The sequence below is a fragment of the Scyliorhinus torazame genome, chromosome 3, assembly GCF_047496885.1.
Source record: "Scyliorhinus torazame isolate Kashiwa2021f chromosome 3, sScyTor2.1, whole genome shotgun sequence".
In the NCBI taxonomy this organism is placed as follows: Eukaryota; Metazoa; Chordata; class Chondrichthyes; order Carcharhiniformes; family Scyliorhinidae; genus Scyliorhinus; species Scyliorhinus torazame.
The window spans coordinates 208,339,677-208,365,278 of NC_092709.1; the positions used below are offsets into that span (position 1 = coordinate 208,339,677).

Here is a 25,602-nt window from a genome sequence, read left to right on the forward strand (position 1 = left end):
TCATTGGCGCGCCATTCGCTGGCGGGGGGATTCTATCTTCCTGCCGCTTGTCACTGGGATTTCCCATTGTAACCACCCCACGCCACTGGGAAACCCGCTGGTGGGGGTGTACTGCTGGCAGGAAAATGAATAGCAATGATTGAAGAATTCTAGCCTCTGTTACTCCCTCCATGGATGTTGCCAGACTTGCTGAGCATTTGCAGCACTTATTTTATCATAAAAAAAGCTCGCCCCACCAACTGTCCCAGAATATAGACATTTGAATATACTGATTGTTCTATTCCACAGCTTTGGTCGATGCAGTTATATAATTTCACATTCCTGAAGATCAAAAGATGCTCACTGAGATTTTGAAACTCTTCATTCATGAACCACCACAGCTAAATAATCTGACTGCACATTAGGCAAGAAGAAGCCTACAATAAATAGTTCTGTCACATACTGGACAAAGTAGGGCTTGATGTCTAGCAATCATTGCCTACCTGCAAAGAGATTCAATTGCATCTCGATCCAGAAAGTCATGGTCCCTCTTCACTGATGAAATGTCAATGGGGAACAGTGAATCTGTTGTATAATCAAGACAGATGGATTCATGTTAAAACAAAAGTCGTACTGATTAGAGCTAGCTTTCTATAATAAAGCCAGGTGTTTCTTGGTCGACAAAACAGGGAAAATTTAACCCTGCCAAAATAAGTAGTATAAATTCTAGTAAAACACGAGCAGAACATTGCTTTCTTGTGAGAACAAAATTTGTGTGAAAGCAAGATAAAAGATTGCACTTTAAATCTGAGGAATTCATGGAAAGCATAAGAAGCAGAGACAAACAAGTACAATTATAGTAAGTAGTCTTAAAGTCATTCGATTCAGGTGCAAGCAAAGAAATTTAAAATCCTCAGTCTTTCGGACCTTCCCACTTCATAGTCATTCAATTGAAATGTCAATCCACAATTACTAGACTTCTTCAATTTAGTTTCACAGCCAATCATGGCACAATTTGAACTTAAGAACTTGGGCAGTACCTTAAAGGAGATACCCCTATACTACCTTTACACCACTGATAAATGCTACATAGATTTCCCTCACTATGGTGAGGGGGAAAAGTTATCATTAAGTGAAAACTATTCCTGGTGGTGTTTACTTGCTTTTTGTTTTCATAATTGCACCGGATAAATTTACACTTATTATGGGATCACTTTCCGTCCAGTATAGTTCTTTTAGATTCAGTTAGGGCATTAGAAAGTCTGAACGACAATGGCAAACATAAGAAGCAAATCACGCAAGAAAAATGGAAATAAGGCTTTTCTGCCAAGAAGAATGTTCGAACACAGCAAACCTAACTTGAAATATCTTTTTCATAATAACCACATTATCTTTCAGAATGAGTTAATTCTGTGCTTTTCATAGGTACAGTTCCATAAGAATTAACAAGTATCTGTTGATTATTGCACGTTTTCTCATTTCCCCAGCCAGTCACATAAGCACACATTATCAACTTATTTAAATTGACAAAAATCTCGCATCCTTGTTGGTGGCTGGGATTTTCCGTTGAGAGTGAATGGGGTTTTGACTGGATCGCCAAATTTTCTGTTCTCGCTCTCAATGGGTCCCACCACGGATGAGAGCAGAGAATGCTGCCCAATATGTTTTCTGTCAAACTATTTCTCTTCAACCTATTCATTCACACAATCAGTCAACAAATCTCTTAATTCCCAAGGAAAATGTTTATGAAAAATGTGTTTGTCAATTTTCCCCTCATCTGAAGCATTGATACCTCGCCAGGCTTTGGTCTCTCTGACACATTCTTTTTACGTGATTTGAGATTGTGAGAGTTAGGAGGCTTTCGGCTGTGGTGATCATCATAAATGAGCCCGATCGGTCTCACCCACTTTTTTTCCAAATCCTCAATTGAAACCACAATTAAAAATTTACCCTTAGCAGTTTTACTTCTATCGTTTTGTGAAGCTTTAAACATCTGGAATACCACAACTTAAAAATGCAAACTTTTGATGGACGAGCCCACTAAAAAAGATATTCAAAAGCAAACTTCAGAAATTTTCCCCAGGCAGTAAAGTAATTGCGATCTATGTGTTGTGGTTTTGAGTGAACTGAAATAGAAGAACCGTGGTTGGTGCAAAGTGAGAAACTTCACCTGTCTTCAAGGCATAAATTTAATAGTTACCACAAGACACAAAAATATTTTTTTCATGTCAATTTTCATCTGATTGTGTGCATCAGTTTCTATAATAACTATGGGACGTGTTGCCTCACCTTCATACAGCTGGGCGTATTGGGGGAACCCTGCTGCCCGCAGCCAATCACAAGCCTCCTTGGCCTCAATTTCTAAAAGGAAAAGAAAAAACAACATTCCATAGTTAGTTAACAATGACGCTTGAATTGATATGGTGCCTTTAATATAGTAAAATGTCCTACATGCTTCACAGAAGCAGTATCAGGGGAAAAATTGACATGGTACCCCGAAGACAATATTAGGTCACATGACCAAAGATTTGGCCAAAGAGATCAGTCAGGGACTAGAGATGGAACGCCAGAGAGATTTAGGGAATAGCAGAGCGTAAGACCCAGGCAGCCCAATGCTGGAACAATGAAAATCAGGCATAGATAAAGAGCCAGAATTGGAGGAGCACAGAGATCTCAGCTAGAGAAGGTTGCAAAGGGTGAACTGAGGTAATGGAAGAATTTTTTAAGCAGGGATGAGAATTTTAAACTCGAGACATGACCATACAAGAGCCATTTTACGTTGAACATACAATTTAGGAGCAGGAGTAGGCCACTCGGCCCCTCAAGCCTGCTCCGTCATTCAATAAGATCATGGCTGATCTGATAGTAACCACCACTCCACATTGCTGCCAAAGAAATTGGTACTTGTCTGACATTAAAATTAGAGTTTGTACAACCCTTTCACTTCTAGGAGCTGGGCTTGAATATAACCCACACTAATGGGTTGATAGTCTCCTCTCTTTGGCAGCAGAAAAACATAAATCTAGTTTGTAGAGATACTCAATTTAGAGTATTGGCTATCAGGCTGTAGTAGCTGATCAACACTTGGACATTTATTTGTACTAAATAATAATAATAATCTTCATTAGTGTCACAAGTAGGCTTACATTAACACTCCAATGAAGTTACTGTCAAAACCCCCTAGTCACCACACTACGGCGTCTGTTCGGGTACACAGAGAGGGAACTCAAAATGTCCAAATCACCTAACAAGCACATCTTTCAGAACTTGTGGGAGGAAACCGGAGCACCCAGAGGAAAACCACGCAGGCACAGGGAGAACGTGCAGACTCCGAAAAGATAGTGACCCAAGCTGGGATACGAACCCGGGTCCCTGGTGCTGTGAAGCAACAGTGCTAACCACTGTGCCATCGTGCCGCCCCCATATTCTCATATGCATTAATTGCCAACTTGGCTCTGTTGGTAACATTGCCGTTTCTTGGGCAAAAAGTTGTGGATGAAACCTCATTTCAAATTTGAATGCATAATGTAAGCAGACAATTTAATGGAGTAACAAAAGAGTGTTGCCAATTTAGTGGTGCTGTCATTCAGAAGAGATAATGGGCAGGATTCTCCAGCCTCCCAGCCACGTGTTTCTCACCGGTGGGAGGCACTGCGCCATTTGATAGCAAAACCAAATCTTGTGATTTAAAAAAATGTATCTCTTGATTTATGAGATGGTGAAGTTGGCCTTGAGTTGAAGATGGCATGTCTAGGTGCCTGAAATAAAGGAAGGACCTCATTAAGCATGAAAAAGTTCGAAGAAAAAAGTGAATCTGACTGTTTTCAGTGTTCACAGGGCTATTATCCTGTGCTGATCTCCAACACTGTACTGCTAGTGCGTACAAACACAATATCATGATTGGGGATTTGTAATCTTTTAATACATTATTATAGCGAAACCCTAATGGTCCTTTCACATATCAGGGAAACTTCCTTCTTGAGGCAGGAACCAGCACTGACAGTCTGCATACAAGGACTTAAATCATTAAATCACACAATCCGTTGGCAGTGCTAGTCTCCTCAAATGGAATGTCGAGTAAGCATAATACCCTTGGTGTTACAGGCCACCGACAACCAGGACACTGAGACACTGTTGAATCTCTGCATTGGAGATATATTATAATATGTCTTTCATCTCAAGTACGTCATCAATGGAATTACATTCACATTTTGATACAGTCAGTGTTCCTACATTGAGTAATAATGTGATAATGACACATTATTTGAACATTCTTCTGAAATAATAAAGCTTCATGCCTCTAATATCCTCATCTAATTTTTCTTAGGTACAATCCTTACAGTACAAAAAGAAACAAGAACATTGTTTGGAGTTCATTTTATAATAAAGTTTTGCAGTTATGCATTTCAGTGTGGGTACTCTCTCTCCATTTGACTATTTCAGTACAATGTGATACGTCAGCTTCATTTTGCTTTGACCTCAGCTAATTAAACAACAATTACAGGCCAACAACAGCATCAATTCAACACTCTGAAGTAAAATTTCCAGCAGTTAATAGTTCAGTGATAAATATAGTGGCTTCACAGAATAAACTGAGTGTAAGGAATGAGCCTGCATTGGATTACCACAAGCAGATTTGCAGTGTGCTGCCAAATGATCATAGCTTACTCTTTCACACATTGTCAAATCAAGATTACAGGTGGCAAGCAACTATGAATTCCTGGCATTCAACCAGGCTTGACCACATTTAGTCCTCCCGTTGGAGCAGAACACACAGCTTCATTAGACACAAGCAAGTGGAGCATTTTGCCACCTACTTCAGCCATATCTCCTGCTTCACACTCCCTGCATTCTTCAAAGCTTTGCTCCGAAGATAATGCGACTTGTCAATCAGTTGGCCAACTGCAACATTTTTGGCATTCATTTTCTGCCTTATTGATATTGCCAAATCTGAAGAGCCATTCACTGCTATGCTTAAATGGATACTATACCCAATTGGGAAGTTTTCAGGCATTCAGTTCCATGACAGTTGCTCTGGAAAGTTTGCCAAATTGTCACATGCTACTTTGCTGAAGTTTAAGCTCCAGTAATGTGGTTTTTCGTGCCGATACTTGATTCTGAATTTTATTTTCTCCCACATGGCCTGGATTTGCCTCTCAACACCTGAAGATGGTTTTTCATGCTGGGGTACTTGTTCTATGAGCACTAGTAACTCTCTAGTACAAGTCTCGATTCAGTTTGTGAGAGCCAGCAGGTTTTTTGACCATGGGGGCAGGGGAAACAAAACTGAACCAGAACCTGAGTCAGGAAGTAGACATGGGCACATGTTCTCAACTGAAATGCAACATTGTCCACTTTCTGACAGGGCCTACTGGATGGTGATCAGAACTGGAATCCTGGCTGAATTCACCCCTCCTAAGCCCAAGGGTATTCAGGCCAATTTAAAGAGTCACTAAACTAGACAGATAACAAGATGGATCAGAAACCATTTTTTCTCCTTAAGCCCAGGGGCATGCAAGCCAATTGTGACTGCAGTTGAGATCAGCTAACTCAGCACACATCACAGAATGTGCCAAGTTCTATTGGTGTACAGAATTGTGTTTGGGGATATCTGGTGGGAACAGATCTGGGTTCGGCTGTGATTTCCCAAGTTGAAAAGTCCACTACCTTTCACTGGCCAAATTACATTTTATGAATGGCCATTAGGACAAAATACTAGGGGTTGGAATTATAGGGCGGATTTATGATGGGGAGGCCCTCGCCAAGCTAAAAGTTGGTTGGCACCTCACCGATTTTAAATTTGTCTGCACTGCAGTGATATTACACTGGGGCAACCTTAATTACTCTAGAATGGGACTTCCACCCCTCAAGAACAGATAGTCTCACTCTCAAGTGCTGCCGGATGTTTTGATTGGCTGGCAGCTTTGTAGTTCCAGCAGCTCCAGAAGACAATAGTGACTTCTACTGGAACTACAGGCAAGAGGTGTGGGGGTTCAGGTGGTCAGTTGATGAGTGGGACAAGTCAGTTGTTCAGTGGGTGGTCGGGTGTTCAATTGGGGTAGGAGCTATGGGGTTCGGGGAATTTCGGTGGTGAGAGTCGGTGGGGGGGGGGGGGGGGGGGGGGGGGGGATGTTGTCGAGGGTGGGCGTGTTGAGGTGAGTACTATCCAATTCTGGGGAAGGGGGGGTCGGCTTGGGGATGGGAGAGGTGGGTGGAGGGGTGGTGGAGGGTTGAGCATTTCTGTGCGTTCTGGAGTGATTTGCTTAGAATTTTGCTGGTTTTATATCTGCTCCGAAAACCTCTCAGTAAATCGTGTAAAGGTCAGGGTAAGTATTGGGCAAACAACCCAAATCTGCATGGCTCTGGCCAATCGCAGAGCGATCCTGGCATAGTAAAACCAACAATCGGAAGTTTAAACTTCCCACATTGGCACCGGGGATGTGCTTACGTTGAGACTTCCAATACATCCCGCGCAAACCTTACCTCTCCGGGCATTAGCAGCAAGGGAGGGTTGGAGGGAGGGTGTTGTGTTTTCGAGGCACAAATCGGGGTATGATCTTGGGGTGGGGTGAATCTGATGATTACAGGGGACCCCCATACATGGTAATGTCCCCTTCCTTTCTGACAGGAGCCTGCACTGCCATAGCTGCTGGGCTGAGTGCCTTCCTTCCACCTTACCCCGCAGGTCGAAATATTACGGCAGAGGTGGAATAAGGCCCTTAAGTGGCAGTTAATCCAATATGGGGGACAGGTCGGGGGTGGGTGGGAAGTTTGTGGATGACCACCCGCTTTATTTTGCACCCCACTTTAAAATACACTGAAAATGGACCATAAAATCACTCCTAAATTTCCAGAAGAATTCAATGGGCGGGATTTATCGGCTGTTCACGCTGGCAGAAATCGCCAGTCCCACAGCAGAGCACGAGTTTCACGGTGTCAAGGAGTGCTGTCAACGGGACTGCCCGGTGACAATGGTGGGACCAGTAGATCCCACTGGCAAGCTACCTCCGCCACCGAAAAACGTGCGGCGGGCTCGTGGGAAAATCCTGCCCAATATTTTCAAGGGAAAAAGACGGCAAAGAATAAAGAATTACTGTTAAAATTCAATTTGCTAGTCGAAGACAGTGGCAGGAAGAAAGAAAGAATGTTCACTGTCTTTGTCACCTGGAACTGAAAAAGAGTCATTCGGAGCAGTTAGCAAGGTTATACCTATGAATAGTGGAAAGATAAGGGACGGGATTCTCCAGTTCCCCAGCTGCGTGTTTCTCAGCCGCAAGGCATCATCTGGCGGCAGGATTCTATCAACCCGCCGCTTGTCAATGGGATTTCCCAATGTAACCACTCCACGCTGCTGTGAAACCGCTGGCGGGTGTGCGTTCCCGGCAGCAGAAGTGACTAGCAACAAACGGAGAATTCCAGCCAGGGTTAGAAATTCACATGAGGAATCAGGGCCAGGATTCTCCCCCAACCGGCGGGCGGGCCATACCGGCGCCAAAGAGCGGTGTGAACCACTCCGGCGTCGGGCCGCCTGGAAGGTGTGGAATCTTCCGCACTTCCGGGGGCTAGGCCGGCGCTGGAATGATTGGTGCCGCGCCAACCGGCGCCGAAGGTCCTCCGCCGGACGGCGCGAGTTGGCGCATTGACAGGGGAGCGCCAGTATATTCTGCCGCATGCACAGAACCGCTGGCGTGATCCCTGCGCATGCGCAGTGGGTTTCTTCTCCGTGCCGGCCATGGCGGAGCTTTACAGAGGTCAGCGCGGAGGGAACAAGTGCCCCCACGGCACAGGCCCGCCTGCAGATAGGTGCGCCCCCCCCTCCCCCGGGGCCGGATTCCCCCCGCCCGCACCCCTCACCACCCCCACGGACTCCGCAGGCCGCCCTCAGTGCCAAGTCCCGCAGGTATAAACCATGAGTAATTCACACCGGTGGGACTGGCCGAAAACGGGCGGCTGCTCGGCCCATCGGGGCCCGGAGAATCGCTGGGGGGGGGGGGCCACTGCCAACGGCCCCCAAAAGGCGCGATGTGACCTGCGCCACAAAAACGGCACCGGGGAATTCGGCAGCCGGCATCGGAGCGGCGGGGTGAGATTCATGCCGCCCCCCGGCGATTCTCCGACCCGGTGGGGGTTCGGAGAATCCCGCCCCAGGTCTGTATTATGTAAATAGTAAAATGCCATTTTTTCACATCAAGGTTTAAGTTTTATTTGGCCCACAGTTAAAGGTTTATTTTCAAAACAGTGCTGATAATTGGACATCCTCCAGGCAAAACACACATTAAAGCTCCTCATCGTCTTTGAGACAAACTATTTCTTTAATTCACGCATTTCAATTGGTGATTTCGAGACTGCGTGTGGACGAGCCCAGTTTGATTGTTTCTACCTAAAATTAACTGGAAATTGGGGCAGGGTAAATTATGCTTTCATATTGGTTCATTGGTTCATTCCCGTACCAGCGTCCCCGAACAGGCGCCGGAATGTGGCGACTAGGGGCTTTTCAAAGTAACTTCATTTGAAGCCTATTTGTGACAATAAGCGATTTTCATTTTCCTTTTCAGTTAAAACACAATAGCCTGAAAATGTGCGAGCTAGCAATTTCTCAAATTAAACGGGGATTGAATCTTTTTGTAACCTCGATGGAGCAAACATCTTTGGCAATGACAGGTGCATCTAGAGCACCTATCTGCCTTACTATCAGGGTGGTAATCAGATCCTGCGAGTTGCTGAGTCTCTCCCTGGAAATAGCAAACAGAAACCCTTTAGTGGGTTCAAAATATCTGCAAAAACGTTGCATCCACTTTGCAACAATCCCAGCCTGAATCCTCACTGCCTCCCACACACCTCCACCAAGCAGGCCCCACTTCTGCAGTTCAGTAGGTAACATTGCTGATCCTTCACCATATCCCTCTGAGGGCTAGAAATATGGGAACTCCTGACATTGGGGGCCTGACCCAACCTTGATGCTGCTTGACACAGTGTGGGGCAGGTGGAGGCTCTGTCACTTCCAAGATGTCCACATAATTCCCCACATGAGGTCAGGTCGTGACTTTTCTGGGATCTTACCTTTCTGGCAAGTTGTGTTCATATGTTGCAGAAAAGCCATATATTTCAGCTCTATTGTATGACCCAAGGAGTTTTCTTAAACAGTGAAATAATTTTTAAGAAGGAAATAATTAACTGTCATTCCTCGCCCTCTGCTGAAAAATCTTAGCAGTAGCATTCAAATGTGCAAATATCACAACTGACAAGGCCTGCTTTTGTTTGGCCACAAGTGAGACTTCTCAGTTGTAATGGCTTAATTAACAAAAGTACTGAACTGCATAATAACAACATGCTAAACATGTGGCTTAAAACCAAGCCACCATCAGCTGCCCTCATAGAATCTCTCAGAATAATCAGAATACTACTGAGGTGACAGTAACTAGGGCAGCTATTGAGAGCCAACAGAATCAGTGCTGTTTAACATCAGAAAACATTATCATTGGGATTCTACGATTTAAACGACAGTAGATAATACTGAAGCCTCATTAAATGAGAAATGCAAGACATTTTTCAACCAAAAGAATAGAACGCAGTGGATACTTATGTATCCTGATGGCCTGCAATGTATTCAGTTTGACCACAGTTCTTTGGACTGGTTTTACCAGGACTTGTGCACTGCAGGTAAATGTCAAAAAGCCAGTCACTGGCTCGCATTTCAATTTCCAGAATCTTTTTCTTAATTCACAATTTTCCACACACTGACTCTCATCATAGCCTCAACTTTATTTGTTGCTGACTCCTCCAAAAGTCATAGTGCGTAAGATAGCGCAGAAGGTGTTACATTTGATCTCTGATTAGTACTGAGTTAATTGATCTGAAGTCCTTGGAATGCAACTTTTGGGCTCAGTACACTGCTGTAGGGTGGGAGAAATCTACCAAGGCTCTTGCTCCGATTCCTACCTAGTGACTTCTTCTGGAAAGTGATTGCGCAAAGACAAGGCACTGTTGCGATGTTCTCCAAAATAGCATGCCAAAATTAACCAACTAGATTTATAATGTGAGGAATGGTCACTGGATGAGGCACTGGAAGGCTGCTCGTGAAAAATACCTCGACAAGCATCAGTGCCTTCAGAAAAAGGAGTGCAAGGGGGAGTCCTAACCAAAGCCCCTAAGATAGAAGCTTCACTGTGCCATGCCAAAATAATAACCAGATTCTTTGTTTTTAAATATAAAAAGCTAAAGATTTTCAGAAAGATACACAGAAAATCTTTTTTTGAATAAATAGCTATTTCAGAAAGTCTCAGTTTCACTCTTGGCTCAAGAGTAGCAGCTTCACCTCTGAGTCAGAAGGCATTCAACCAATACCACACAAACAGATTATCTGGTCATTGATCTCACTGCTGATATTGGGATCTTGCTGTTCACAAATCAGCTTCTGTGTTTCTTAATACAGTGCCTACAGTGACCATGCCTCAGAAATATTACATAGGCTGCGAAGCTCTTTGGGACATCCTGAGGTCATGAATGGAACTCACTTCCTTGTGAACGTGTTTCATGGAAGTAATGTAAACGCTTCCATTTATTTAGGCTGTTCAAATGAACTGTTTCTTTGTTAATATTTCCAACTGAAATATTCAGTAAGCACGCCAAAGAATTAGAAAGTCATCAAAATTCAGGATGGATTCTTTTTTCGGGGATAAAGTTAATAGAAGAGAGTTGTCAGGTTTATTTCATGAACGGGATTGCTGTGAATTATTTCACAAGTATCATTGGACTACATCAGCACAAAGTGAAATGTTGTTTGTCAAATGTTAACATATTTGTAAACCCTTCTTTAATTGCCTCAGTCGATTTGCAGATGTGGAAGAAAATCAACACTTTAAAAAAATCCGTTGACATAGGCTTTCTGCCTCAAACCTCTCCATCTCTCTATCCACTTATTGTCATGAAGGCATTCCTTAAAATCCCCGTTATATTGACCAAGCTTTAGGACATCCTTCTTAATCTCTCCATAATTAACTTAAAGTCCCAACTTTTGATTACAGCTCGGTGAAGCATCCTGGACCATTTCCTACAATTCAGAGATGGTTGTTGCTGTGGTTGTAGTCAGCACAGTTATGCCAGTCATGAGTCACTCCTGGAATCTTCTGCTTGCTGAACAAGATCTCAAATCTGCATTTGTCTAATTGCCAATTTGTGCCTTTCCTCCCCATGTAATATCTGAGGTTAAGTGTGTTCCTAAATGACATTGTGGAACGTGTCATATCCTGCAGGACACTGTCAGTAACTTGAACACTCAATCTGCCTCAGGTGATTGGACCTGGAGACATAAACCCATCATGGGAAGCTTGACCCTTCTTACTCTGCTCCACTTAACTTTGTAAATAGAACTCTGTGCTGAGAGGCTGCAAGATTTTAGTTTGCTAAACTTCAGTAGTGCCCACTTGTACACTTGGAGGTTCCTGAGCTTTTGACTCAACCAATCTACATCTTAGCTTTTGGGGGCAGCACGGTAGCACAAGTGGCTAGCACTGTGGCTTCACAGCGCCAGGGTCCCAGGTTCGATTCCCCGCTAGGTCACTGTCTGTGCGGAGTCTGCACGTTCTCCCTGTGTCTGCGTGGGTTTCCTCCGGGTGCTCCGGTTTCCTCCCACAATCCAAAAACATGCAGGTTAGGTGGATTGGCCATGCTAAATTGCCCTTAGTGTTACGGGGATAGGGTGGAGGTGAGGGCTTAAGTGGGTCGGTGCAGACTCGATGGGCCGAATGGCCTCCTTCTGCACTGTAATACAGTAGTTATGTAGTTACATTGTATATGTTGTGTTGCCCTATTATGCATTTTCTTTTCTTCCCATGTATTTAATGATCTGTTGAGCTGCTCGCAGAAAAATACTTTTCACTGTACCTTGGTACACGTGACAAAAAACCAAATCCAATCCAATCCAACCCTGAATCCATGTAAAGTGGGGTTGGGAAGTTTGTTCTTATGGTGGAGAACAGTGTGCAATCTATCTGCTTAACAGAAACTCTACCTGTGTGAATTACTGAACAGTTTGTTTTGGAGACTTTTACATTCGACAATGGGCCTCTGTCTTTCAGTTACAGCTGACCAAAAAGCACATTGTAAACCAAAAAAACTCAAAGACAACAATCAGCAATATATCCACCATTTAGCAACACAAAGCATAAACACTATTTTGGATGTGTTGTGGTATGTCGCAAGTTTTTATAATAACCATAAGTATATGCTTCAATGACAGGCACAGAGATAAGGATGTACAGTAGAGCAAATCCTCAGCAAATCCAAGTTTCTGAACATTCATGATACACAAATTGATATCCAAAAAATAAATTAATTGAACGCAAGCTATACCTCTTAAATCTACCACAGCTACCTCAATATAAATATCCAGTGGGATCCTGGGTTCAAAAGGGAAAGGTACTGGCCCTTCTAACTATATTTGGTGTGAAAGTACTTTAATTTAGTACAGTAAAATCCACTTATAAGACCATGTACACCATTTGTATACAATTATATTCTTTTTTTTTAAACCAATAATCCAGTTTTATCCATTAACCCATATGTTAAGCAAGTGCAGGCACATCTTGATTATAAGATCATTATTATGGGCAATAGAAGCATTCCTGAAATTTAAACCGCCATGTTATTTTTTTAAGTTGCTAGCAGTTGAAAGTCAGCCTAATTGTATTACTTTGATTTTCACTGTGCTTCAATATTGTGAATGGTTTTATTAGGGAACAACATTCGTTAAAGACCAGAAGCTTTAAGGCTGACATAAACAGAAGAATCCAGGGGAAACATTCATTTTTAGCATGAGTTCTGTGACTCAAAGCCTGTACCAGCCTATGTTAAATCTATTCTGACCTTGTCACCTGCTGTTCTATTTTAGTTTCTGAAATTAGGAAGCACACTGGAAACATTCTGATTCCTTTGGGCACCTTTAATCCAAGGGTGGTCATTTGTGTGTTCAAGAATATAACTTTTCAAATTGTCGAGCATGTGACAGTGTCCTCTTGCAGATTCACTGTACAATGAATTAATGTGTGATTTCTTTATTATAATTTGAATAGATATATACTTTTTCCTGAATAGATATTAATCACAAGTAGTCTCCGTGCAGACAATGACTATCTAGATATTTATTGGCAGTGTGTAATACATCAATGTGCAAAGCTGACCTTAATTCATGTAATCATAATTGTTTTACCATAAATACTGCACTTAACAATAGGTAGTTCCAACAACTCATTGTACAGTGTCAGACAAAAGGCATCAGGTCATTCCAAATTAACAGACGTTTCAGGCTGGGATGTGGTTTGCCAAGAATGTCTGCAATTGTTTAAACCGCAACATCCTCAAGTTAAACTACTGTGTCTATGGGAAAAGAGTAACATTTCCGAGATTTAACACCACCCTGTCAACTCCACAACAACAGAGTATCAGGCATTTGGAAAAACTGCGCTAATGCTAATGAATCCTTTGAGAAACTGTATCTCTTGCACTATTGCATGTGAATAGATTAACTTGTAGGCAAACATAATGAATACATGCTAATTTTGATCTTCGCCACGACAAAGTGTACACAATAGTTGGGATACAGAAAAAGTTTAGGATAAATCATTGTTTTGAATTGTAACAACTGAAGAATCCATTAACTGTGACTGAAAATTATCACTCACTTCAATCTCTTCTTTCAATTACTGATTTAAATATAGTTATTTTGAATAACTAAACATTTTAAAACAATAAGAGGCAAGAGGCAAATAAAATTGAACCCAAAGTAAACATTGTTTAAATATCAAAATATAGCCATTTTAAGCAATTTAAGATGACAGGCAAACAACGTAGAAAATAATTATCATAGATTATCATAGAATTTACAGTGCAGAAGGAGGCCATTTGGCCCATCGAGTCTGCGCCGGCTCTTGGAAAGAGCACCCTACCCAAGTTCAGCACCTCCACCCTATCCCCATAACCCAGTAACCCCACCCAACACTAAGGGCAATTTTGGACACTAAGGTCAATTTATCATGACCAATCCACCTAACCCGCACATCTTTGGACTGTGGGAGGAAACCGGAGCACCCGGAGGAAACCCACGCATACACGGGGAGGATGTGCAGACTCCGCACAGACAGTGACCCAAGCCGGAATCGAACCTGGGACCCTGGAGCTGTGAAGCAATTGTGCTATCCACAATGCTACCATGATGCCCAATTAGGATCAGAAGAGTATATATGTGCAATTTAGCTTAATACTTTCCAACTGTTATGCTTTATATTTTTGCCCAGGTGCAGAAAATCAATGTAACTGGCTGCTATATTCTAAAGAATGTTATTGTTAGTGATCACTAGCAATTTTCGATAATGTAGCAGTATAACTGTCTAGCCTTCAGGATAATGTCATTTCTCAAATATGAAACCGCCATCGGTAATGTTATCGACAGCACAACATGAGTTAGTGAGCTGGCGTATGTGCGCACTCCTGCTATATTTAATCTGGAAGACTAAATTAGGTGTGGTGCAATCTCCTTAAAACAATATAAGGCGGGTCCCTGGTACCATCTGAGTCTAAAGTGAGACTAATTACCTGTATTTACATACGAGAAAAACAATGAGTGAATCGATTGTTATAGTACTTATTTTGTTCCATGTTATTTATAGACATGATGAGTCTGGCATGTTGTATGGTGAGTTTAATATTGCTGGAGCCACTCAGGATCTTTGCTCTACCTTCTTTCCTGTGTTCTTTTCCTGTTGCTAAGAAGCAAAATAAAGCATGAGAGTCCTGTTTACAATGCTGGGCCATCCTGTAGAAAAAAAAGCCCTCTATTGCAAGCAGAGCCCAGCAGATGTATCCTGAACAAACACAAGTGATCAGGCCTGACATCAAACCACATCTGCTGAGCTATCTTGCGCATGTGCAGGACTTTTAATCTGTCTCAAAATTCTTCCAGGAGACTACAGGAGGCCACAGCCATCTGTTACATACTGAAATAAGACACTGAAAACAAACTTGAGAGAAATAATGGAGATAGCTATTGCTAATTATCTGCACTATGGAATACTAATGCCTGCAGATTAGCCCACTGAATACATACAGGCCAATGGAACATTTTATGGGGGTGACAGATTTATACACGCCAGCTTCGAACTGATCTGCTTGATTGTTACTGTACAGAGAGCCAATGCATTTGGGCAGCATGGTAGCATTGTGGATAGCACAATTGCTTCACAGCTCCAGGGTCCCAGGTTTGATTCCCGGCTTGGGTCACTGTCTGTGCGGAGTCTGCACATTCTCCCCGTGTGTGCGTGGGTTTCCTCCGGGTGCTCCGAGATGTGCGGGTTAGGTGGATTGGCCATGCTAAATTGCCCATAGTATCTAAAATTGCCCTTAGTATTGGGTGGGGTTACTGGGTTATGGGGATAGGGTGGAGGTGTGGACCTTGGGTAGGATGCTCTTTCCAAGAGATGGTGCAGACTCGATGGGCCGAATGGCCTCCTTCTGCACTGTAAATTCTATGATAAATTCATCCACTCTGACTGAAGGCATGTTTACAGACTATTTTAGGACTGCCCCATCATGTGGCGCAGTGGTTAGCACTGCTGCCTCACGGCGCTGAGGACCCAGGTTCGATCCCAGCCCCAGATCACTGTCCATGTAGAGTTTGCACATTCTCCCCGTGCCGGCGTGGGTCTCACCCCCACAACCCAAAAAGATGTGCAGAAAGGTAGATTGGCCACGCTAAATGGCCCCTTAATTGGAAAATAATAATTGCGTACTCTAAATTTATAAAAAAAGGACTGCCCCATCAGCTGATAGAGAATGTCACCACTATTCTGTCCATTTAAACGGAGAATTTACAGTATAAAAGCATAATTATTTATTTTATATCATATTGACATAGCCAATATAGTGGAATATTTGTTATATGCCATAGTAGCAAGGACCATCAGCAGATGTTAGAAATTGGAAAACAGTCAAGTGCCCAAATCTTACACAATATTACAGAAATACCCGAAGCACAGTGATTGAGCCAAGTAGACTATAAATAACAAAACATTGTACATCAATTTTGACAAAAAATATAGAATTGCAAATTCCAAAACCAGTTGCAATGAGTTGAAGGTTTGTTCTGTGCAAATTCCTGCAACATTGACTCTAATAGTGATGTGGACAATGCAGGTGCTACTACAGATGACATTTACCATTAATACTTACATTACTGATACTTACATTATTCTGAACCAATTTACAATTGGTAGTTTTAACAAATCATTACTGAGATCTAACAAAATCAAAACTGCTACCTATTAACAATCAGATTAGTGAGCTGTGAAAATGTTTTATACACACACTTCTCTAACAACTGACCTTTTCCCACATAGTTAATTACAACTTGCTATTGTTATTGTTTTGGTAGTGGAGATTTATTTGTCAAATGCTGCTATGTGTCAAAGCATCCATATGTAAGTACTCTTTGATTGCTGATTCAGGTAGGGTAGAGTGATCTGATTGGCTGATTATTTCTATAATGAACCTTTGAAAAATTACAGAAATGAACTTGTGCAGTGAAAGATTTAACACAATGATACCGGCACCGCTTGTGGGGGGGGGATCATGAAAGTTTTGACGAGTTGACTGATTTTATCACAGTGATTTCACATGGATGTGATGTGATGCTGAATTTTGCTGCAATTCTAAGCATAAGTATACAGTTTTGCCATCTAATTGCAAGAAATGGGAATGTACTTGACTGGCGTTTTTACAGAGATGGTAATCCCACTTTAATAGCCAATTTTGCACTAATTGCAGTGTTAGGTGCGTGTTTCATGCTTGCCTATTTCCATTGCATTGGAGTGCGGTGACGGCAGTATTCTGTGCTTGCATATAGAAATCCAGGCTTAATCGGGCAGCACGGTGGCATAGTGGCACTGCTGCCTCACGGCACTGAGGTCCCAGGTTTGATCCCAGCTCTGGGTCACTGTCCGTGTGGAGTTTGCACATTCTCCCCCACAACCCAAAGATGTACAGGCTAGATGGACTGGTCAAGTTAAATTGCCCCTTAATTGGAAAAAATGATTTGGGTACTCTAAATCTTTTCCAATTAAGGAGACATTAACATGGCCAATCCACCTACCCTTCACATCTTTGGGATATGTGGGGGGAAACCCATGCAAACACGGGGAGAATGTGCAAACTCCACACGGACAGTGACCCAGAGCCGGGATTGAACCTTGGACCTCAGTGCCGTGAAGCAGCAGCGCTAACCACTGCGCCACCGTGTTGCCCCAACACTAATATTACAAGAGCATCTCTTTCAAATAAACAAAATATTACCAAACTGAAATTTCGTAGTAATTTTCTTTGCCCTTTTTTTCTGCCAATTTTGTCCCCACCTCTCCTGAAAGCTTTGCCTTGCAGTTCCACAGGGAATGGGGACAACTATTTGACCACAGGGGAAGAGAAGGAATCAAATGTACTCTGGGCCGAACACAAATTGGGCCCATCTGCACTTTCCAGCGGCCAAGACCACCCTGGCACAATTTCCTCTTGCACAATCAGTGCAAAGACTAGTGGTTATGGTTCTACGGTCCTTCCAGCTGAGACCAGCTAACTGCCAGGAGTTGAGCCTGGGGCTCTCCCAATGGGGGAGTCAACAATTTCCATAAAATTAACAATGTACGAGATGTTTGGACTGAATATGGTACAGAACATCCTTCTGTGCCAAACCCAAAGGGGCAATTAAGCTAAAACATATCTTTCATTCGGTATTGGGATGTATGTGGAGAACTGTCAAGTTTGCACTTTGAATGAAGACATATATTCTTCAAAAAGGTGGATAAAGGGCCACGGGTTTGCTGTCAGACACTGCTCCAAATGGCCAAGCTGAAGGATTGATCGGCTGCAGGTAGTGCTGCAGATTCTGAGCACCCATTGGTACCCGTGTCAATGTGGTGGCGGTGGGGGGGGGGGGGCAGGAAGGCTGGAGCCTGCTGGATAATGATGCAAGCGGCCTGTTTGTTTGTTTTGCCTCTTTCTCCTCGTGTCAGTGCTGAGGCAGCTGGCGGCAGGAGGCTGGCGGGGGAGTGCCAGGGGGCAGGGGCCGGACACCCTGGGATCAAAGGGGGGGGGGGGGGGCGCCACTGACCTCTCAGCTTTGCTGGCCAACAGGCAGATTCCGTTAGGTCCTAGCTCCGCCCGATGCCGCCCTGCTCCCATTGGCAACTCCAACCCCGAATAGCACACATGCCTCCTCCACTGTGCGGCTTCAAAGCAACCAATTGGAAGCTCCCTGAAACTATTGCACCATTCAAATATAACCAGATCGATCGCTCTTCCAATTTAATAAAAATGCAACAACAGCAGCAATAACATCCTCTATTCCCTCATTTTGCAAGGGCGGAAGAATTTGGATTCCTGCAGGTTTTCTGTTAAATCTACAACCGCCTGTTTAATTTTTAAAAATCACGTCAATAACAGTCGAAGCGAAATACACGTTTTCCCCGGAGTGAATGCCAACCCCCAGAGGAGGCAAAGCAGCCCCGGGTGCAGTAGAGACAATCTATGTGCCCCAGGGATGCGCGGGAATGGGAGGGAGAGCTGGGCTGGCCGGGGCGAGGGAGACGTGCGGCTCCACTCCTTATCTCACATCTTTCGCCGCAGGTAGAGTTTGCTGAGGACACCCCACACACACACACATCAGTCTGCTCACATTCAAGCCCACCAACCGCATCAGCAAACCAAACAAGAGGGAGAGAAAAAAAACAAATCTCAAAACAATTTGTCCTAAATATCAAAACCCCTGTCTGCCTCGTTTCTCCATCGCATTTGGGCGCTAAGTATATACTGTGAGCAGGAATGCGTTTGAAGGGATATCTCGGTATAAAAATGTAACTCTTGCAGCTCGGAGCATTTTGGAAATCTGCAGCAAATTGAGATTGAGGCGCCTGCTTCTGATTATCTTTCTCCTTCGCAATGACCCCCCACTCGTACATATTGTAAACAGCACAGTGAAGATCAAGCACTCAGCTATTCACACACTCCACGCCAAATATTAATGATTTAGCTCAATTCAAATTAATCTGCAATTCACTATCTTCATTTCATTGGGGGAGAGGGGAGGCAAAGGAAAACACTTTCATACTTACGTGTTAAAATCATCGTTTCCAGCTTTCACATCAATGTGCAACTCCAGCCGAGGAGGACAAGCACACTGGCTTGTTGGCTTCTTTAACAATCTATCCAAAACAAGACCCTGGTCTCCCAAATTGGGAGGGGGGGGGGGGGGGGGGGTTGGGGAGAGCAAATTGTGCCCTGGAAAACTCGAACAGTGTTCAATATTCAACAAAGTTCTCGGTTTTTCCGAGTTGGTTAAACGTTCCCAGTAATCACGAATTGATGCGAATCCATATTCTCAAAGTCCCAGGCGTCACTTTTGTGTGTACCCGAGGAATGCTGGAGTTCAGCCCCGTTCCTGCACTGGTTCAATAAAGCTCCGTGTAAATCTCGCTCTTTTTGCACAGAGGATCGGAAGAACTCACATTGCCTCTGATCCGCAGTGAGAGCAGTGCTGAAACCCAGCGGAATAGCCACTCCTCCCCTGTGCTGCAGCCACCTCCCACACACACAGCCACTGGACGACGTTCCAAACCACACACTGTACCACTCAGTTTAGTCACTGTTATGACACAAACAACGGCAAAATATTATAATCCTCTGTTAAATACCCACATTCCACATAGTTTAACACGTCATCTGCTCTATTCGACCTCTAATCTCAGGCAACAGCACAAAATTATATATATTTAATATTATTCTTTCATGAGATGAGAGTGTCACCGTATTTCCCATCCCTCATTGCCCTCAAGAGGTTTGCTTTGATGCTTGCTTAACTTGATGATTGATTCCATTATCGCGCATCCCTGGGGCAATACCATCCAGGTACCATTTTTAGGTGCTGTCGGGTCTGTTTGCTCAGGTAAATTGAAAAGAAATGGAAATGGAAACGTGGGCAGCACGGTAGCACAAGTGGGTAGCACAAGTGGATAGCACTGTGGCTTCACAGCACCAGGGTCCCAGGTTCGATTCCCCGCTAAGTAGCTGTCTGTGCGGAGTCTGCACGTTCTCCCCATGTCTGCGTGGGTTTCCTCTGGGTGCTCTGGTTTGCTCCCACAGTCCAAAGACGTGCAGGTTAGGTGGATTGGCCATGCTAAATTGCCTTTAGTGTCCAAAAAGGTTACGGGGATAGGGTGGAAGTGAGGGCTTAATGTGGGTTGGTGCAGACTCAATGGGCCGAATGGCCTCCTTCTGCACTGTATGGTCTATATAAGATGCCAGTGGATTATACAACAAGGAGTGGGGTTGTTCTCCCCAGTTTCCTTGGCAATATGTATCCCACAAAAACAGATTGCCTGGCTATTAATCTAGTTATTGCTTTTGGGATCTTGCTGTGCACAAATTAGCTATTTCCTAGATCACAACAGTTGAAAATATTTCCTTAGCTGTGAGATACTAAAATTAGGAGGCGTATTGTCTTCAGCCATATGATTCACTCCACGTGAAATAGCTGAAGAAACTGGATATGGGCCCTGACAATATTCCAGCCTGAAGACTTATGCTCCAGAATTTGCCGCACCCCTAGCCAAGCTGTTCCAGTAGAGCCACAACACTGGCACCTACCCGGCAATTTGGAAAATTGCCCAGGTGTTCCTTGTACACAAGAAACAGGACAAATCAATCCAGCCAATTACTGCCCTATCAGTAAAGTGAGGGAAGGAGTCATCAACAGTGTTATCAAGCGGCACTTACTCAGCAATAACATGCTCATGGAAACTCAGTTTGGGTTCCACCAGGGTCACTCAGCTCCAGCCTTGGTTCAACCATGGACAAAAGAGCTGAATGCCAGAGGTGAGGTGAGCATGACTGCCCTTGACATCAAGACAGCTTTTGACCGAGTATGGCATCAAGGAGCCCTAGCTAAACTGGAGTCGATGGGAATTAGGGGGGAAACTCTTCGCTGATTGGAGTCACATCTGTCACAAAGGAAGATGGTTGTGGTGGTTGGAGGTCAATCATCTCAGTTCCAGGACATCACTGCAGGAGTTCCTCAGGGTGGTGCCCTAGGTCCAACCACCTTCAGCTGCTTCATCAATGTCCTCCCTTCCATCATAAGGTCAGAAGTGGGGATGTTCGCAGATGACTGCACAATGTTCAGCACCATTCGCGACTCCAAAGGTAATGAAGCAGTCCATGTCAAAATGCAGTAAGACCTGGACAATATCCAAGCTTGGGCTGACAAGTGACAAGTTACATTCGCACCACACAAGTGCCAGGCAATGACCATCTCCTACAAGAAATGATCTAATGGGCAGCACAATGGCACAGTGGGTTAGCCCTGTTGCCTCAAGGCGTCGAGGTTCCAGGTTCGATCCCGGCTCTGGGTCACTCTCCGTGTGGAGTTTGCACATTCTTCCTGTGTTTGTGTGGTTTCGGCCCCACAACCCAAAGATGTGCAGGGTAGGTGGATTGGCCACGCTAAATTGCCCCTTAATTGGAAAAAATGAATTGGGTACTCTAAATTTAAAAAAATAAGAAATGATCTAACCGTTACCCCTTGACATTCAATGGCATTACCATCGCTGAATCCCCCACAATCAACTTCCTGGGGGTTACTATTGATCAGAAACTCAACTGGACTAGCCATATTAATACTGTGGCTACACAAGCAGGTCAAAGGCGAGGAATTCTATGGTGAGTGACTCACCTCCTGAACCCCAAAGCCTGTCCATCATCTACAAGGCACAAGTCAAGAGTGTAATGGAATACTCTCAACTTGTCTGGATGAGTGCAGCTTCAACAACACTCAAGAAGCTCAACACCATCACGAACAAAGCAGCCTGCTTTATTGCGCCCCCTTCCACAAACATTCAATCCCTCCACCACCAACGAACAGTGTTTACCATCTACAAGATGCACTGCAGCAACTCCTTAAACAAGGTTCCTTAGACAGCACCTTCCCCCACGACCACTACCATCTAGAAGGAAAAGAGCAGATGATACCTGGGAAGCCCACCACCTGGAGGTTTCCCTCCAAGTCACTCACCACCCTAACTTGGGAATATATCGCTATTCCTTCGCTGTTGCTGGAGCTCCTTCTCTAACAACACAGTGGGTATACCTACACCTCAGTGGCTGCAGTGGTTCAAGAAGGCAGCTCACCACCACCTTCTGAAGGGCAACTAGGGATGGGCAATAAATGCTGGCCTAACCAGCGCGCTCATGAATGAAAATATTTTTTGAAAAGAGCACAAAGTTTAATGAGGTTAACCAACAAACACTGCTGGATAGAACAAATAACAGAGAGGATGACTACTCTGGGAGAAAATCTGACAAAACTGCCTCTCCATGGGATGGGAGATGATACCTGAGGGCGAATGCTCTCACCCAAGAAGAATAGCAGAGAAAGGTGTGGTAGTCACCACTAGTTGTATTACATGTATTACGGCACTGCCCGTATAGTAGAAGTACATGGGTAGATTCCTGCCTGCTGGCTCCGCCCAGTAGGCGGCATATAAATGTGTGTGCTCGCCGGTGCTGCAGCCATTCTGGTTCCAGCTACAGGAGGCACAACATCTTTGCTCAATAAAGCCTTGATTATTCCACTACTCTCATCGTGTGGTAATTGATAGTGCATCAATTTATTGAGCAAAGATTTTTTTTCAACGTTGGATCTCCGCACCAAGCCTGATCGCCTGCAGCTGTGCCCTCAAGCAGCCAACGCTATGTCCGCCTTTGACCACTGGCTAGCCTGCTTCGAAAGCTACCTCCGAACATCCGCTGAGGAACCCTTGGACTCGCAGAAGCTCCAAGTCCTCTATTCACGGGTGAGCCCTGACATTTTTCCTCTCATCCAGGATGCGCCCACTTACTCTGAAGCGATGGAACTCCTGAAGGGACATTACATTCGACCAATCAATCAAGTAAACGCCAGGTACCTCCTGGCCATGAGATAGCAACTCCCTGGGGAGTCTCTGGACGATTTCTGGCGTGCCCTGCACATCCTAGGTAGGAACTGTGACTGCCAGGCAGTTTCAGCAGTCCAGCACACCAAACTTTTAATTCGAGACGCTTATGTTATGGGCATGAAGTCTGCGTACGTCCGCCAGCGGCTACTGGAAGGGGGTATGCTTGATCTTGCGGGAACTAGGCAGCTCGCTAATTCATTAGAAGTGGCCTCCCATAACGCCCAGTCCTACCCCCCCCCGACCGCGCAGCACCCTCATGGGCACTGTGGGCCCCACCAGCTGCCGACTCCAGCTCACCGCAAGCCTGCGGCGCGCAGCAGCCAGCCAACTCTGGGGGGCCCAAGTGCTATTTTTGCGGACAAAACAAACACCCCAGGCAGCGCTGCCCAGCGCGGAGCGTGAACTGCAATGGCTGTGGGAAGAAGGGACACTTTGTTTCTGTTTGCCAGACCCGGTCGGTCGCCACTGTTTCCAGGCCCGGCGTTCCTACACCCCCCACAGGCGCTGCCATTTTCCCCTTCGCAAGCCACATGCGGACCGTGGGCGCCGCTATCTTCTTCACCGCAAGCCACGTGCGGCCTGTGGGCGCCGCTATCTTTGATGACGCCCACCGTGGGCGCCGCCATTTTGGGCGGCGTCTCAGGACCCCTGCTCGTCTGGCCGTTCTTTGCCTGCCGCTACCTCCATCACTGCTGACCAGCCCGTGACCTCCCAGCATCTGCCGCAGCTCGCCTCTCTCACCCTGGATCAGTCCCAGACCCGCAACCTCGCGACTGCGACGACATCGGTGAAGGTCGATGGGCACGAGACGACCTGCCTTTTTGACTCCGGGAGCACAGAGAGCTTCATCCACCCCTCTACAGTAAGGCGCTGCTCCCCCCGGTACACCCCGTCACCCAGAAAATCTCCCTGGCCTCCGGATCCCATTCCCTGGAAATCAGGGGGTACTGCATCGCGACCCTCACCGTCCAGAGCGTAGAGTTCAGCAACTTCCAGCTCTACATCCTCTTCCACCTCTGGGCTGCCCTATTACTCGGCCTGGACTTTCAGTGCCATCTCCAAAGCCTAACCTTAAAATTCGGTAGGACGACCAGCTACAACCCCCGGGGAAACGGGCAGGTGGAGAGGGAGAATGGGACGGTCTGGAAGGCCGTCCTGCTGGCTCTGTGGTCTAAAAGTCTCCCGGTCTCCCGCTGGCAGGAAGTCCTCCCCGACGTGCTCCACTCCATCCGATCGCTCCTCTGCACCGCGACCAAAGAGACCCCTCACGACCTTGTGTTTGCCTTCCCCAGGATGGCCACTTCCTGGGTTATGATCCCCGACCTGACACCCACCCCCGGTTGCCTCATTCACCCCTGCGTCACTCACCCTCCCTCCAGTGAACCTCACCGCAGCCCCCGCCCCAGTAGGATCCGTCCTCCCACTGGTTCCACTCAGGGGTGACGAAGACGAGGACAACACGCTCCCGGAGTCGCAGGTGACCAAGTCGGCACCCACATCTCCACCAGGACTGAGGCGATCACAGAGGAGGGTCAAGGCCCCCGACAACTTAACCTGTAATATTTTCCACCATCCCCGCTGGACTCTTTTTTTAACAGGGGGTGAATGTGGTAGTCACCACTAGTTGTATTACATGTATTACGGCACTGCCCGTATAGTAGAGGTACATGGGTAAATCCCTGCCTGCTGGCTCCGCCCAGTAGGCGGCGTATAAATGTGTGTGCTCGCCGGTGCTGCAGCCATCCTGGTTCCAGCTACAGGAGGCACAACATCTTTGCTCAATAAAGCCTCGATTATTCCACTACTCTCATCTTGTGGTAATTGATAGTGCATCAAAACGTCAATCGTCCAATGAGGTCAGGCAAAATAAAACAATGGCTACTGTCCCTTTTCTTTCGTGGGCAACATGAACACCATCCATAGAGTGCCAAAGTATTTCATAATACATCAATTACTTTTTTTAAAAGCCTTTTGAGCCTGCAGCCTCAGGAACCCCCATTGTCCATCTTTAATTGAGTGGACTTCCTGGAAGCAGCATTTTAAATGGCTATCCCGAGGCAGTTTGTGCAAGTGGGCAGGACTCGGGGGGGTAGGATCCACATTTGATTTGATGGAAGAATGTTTCAAAGGTGGTAAAAAGACTCAGCCCACAGTCTCTGTTGTTAAGTGAGCAAACATAGCAGCCAATATGTGCTCGCCAAATTTCAGTAAATCTGTTGTGTCACTGTAACAGTTCTCTGATCTTGCCCTTGAGGCAACAGTTGGACAACGGTAAACATCAAAAGCTGCACTCAAGATCTTTGTATCTATAAACAGTACCCCAGGTGATCTCCTTGTGTTATATATTTCTGTTATACAGAGAAGAGTTAAGAACATTTGGTGTGGATGGAAATTTTAGTCCATTAGCCTCTTAAAAGACAAGGTTATATTGTGTGTGAAAAATATAATCACATCTGGTTCAGCAAAAAGGGACTAGTCAGCAAAGTTATGGGAGAGAATGACCCCTCCTTATTTCCACTATTTTGGTTCTTAGCATCATTCATCCATTGGGGACAATGGCATCATGGCAATGGGAATTAGTGATCCAGAGGCCTGG

General features: G+C 45.1%; 1 protein-coding gene across 3 annotated transcripts in view; it reads right to left on the reverse strand.

The window, feature by feature from the left end:
- The window catches only part of dlc1 (DLC1 Rho GTPase activating protein), a 732,899-nt gene that overhangs the window by 35,683 nt on the left and 671,614 nt on the right, over nucleotides 1–25,602 (reverse strand). For 2 of the 3 annotated variants that reach the window (XM_072496832.1, XM_072496831.1), the window contains exons 6-7: nucleotides 2,269–2,340; nucleotides 483–564 (exon numbers count right to left, since the gene is read on the reverse strand). In XM_072496832.1, coding sequence (XP_072352933.1) covers nucleotides 483–564; nucleotides 2,269–2,340 — 154 coding nt within the window. Of the gene's footprint in view, nucleotides 1–482; nucleotides 565–2,268; nucleotides 2,341–19,130; nucleotides 19,588–25,602 lie in introns of those variants that run through there. The other variant, XM_072496833.1, reaches the window with a different exon arrangement.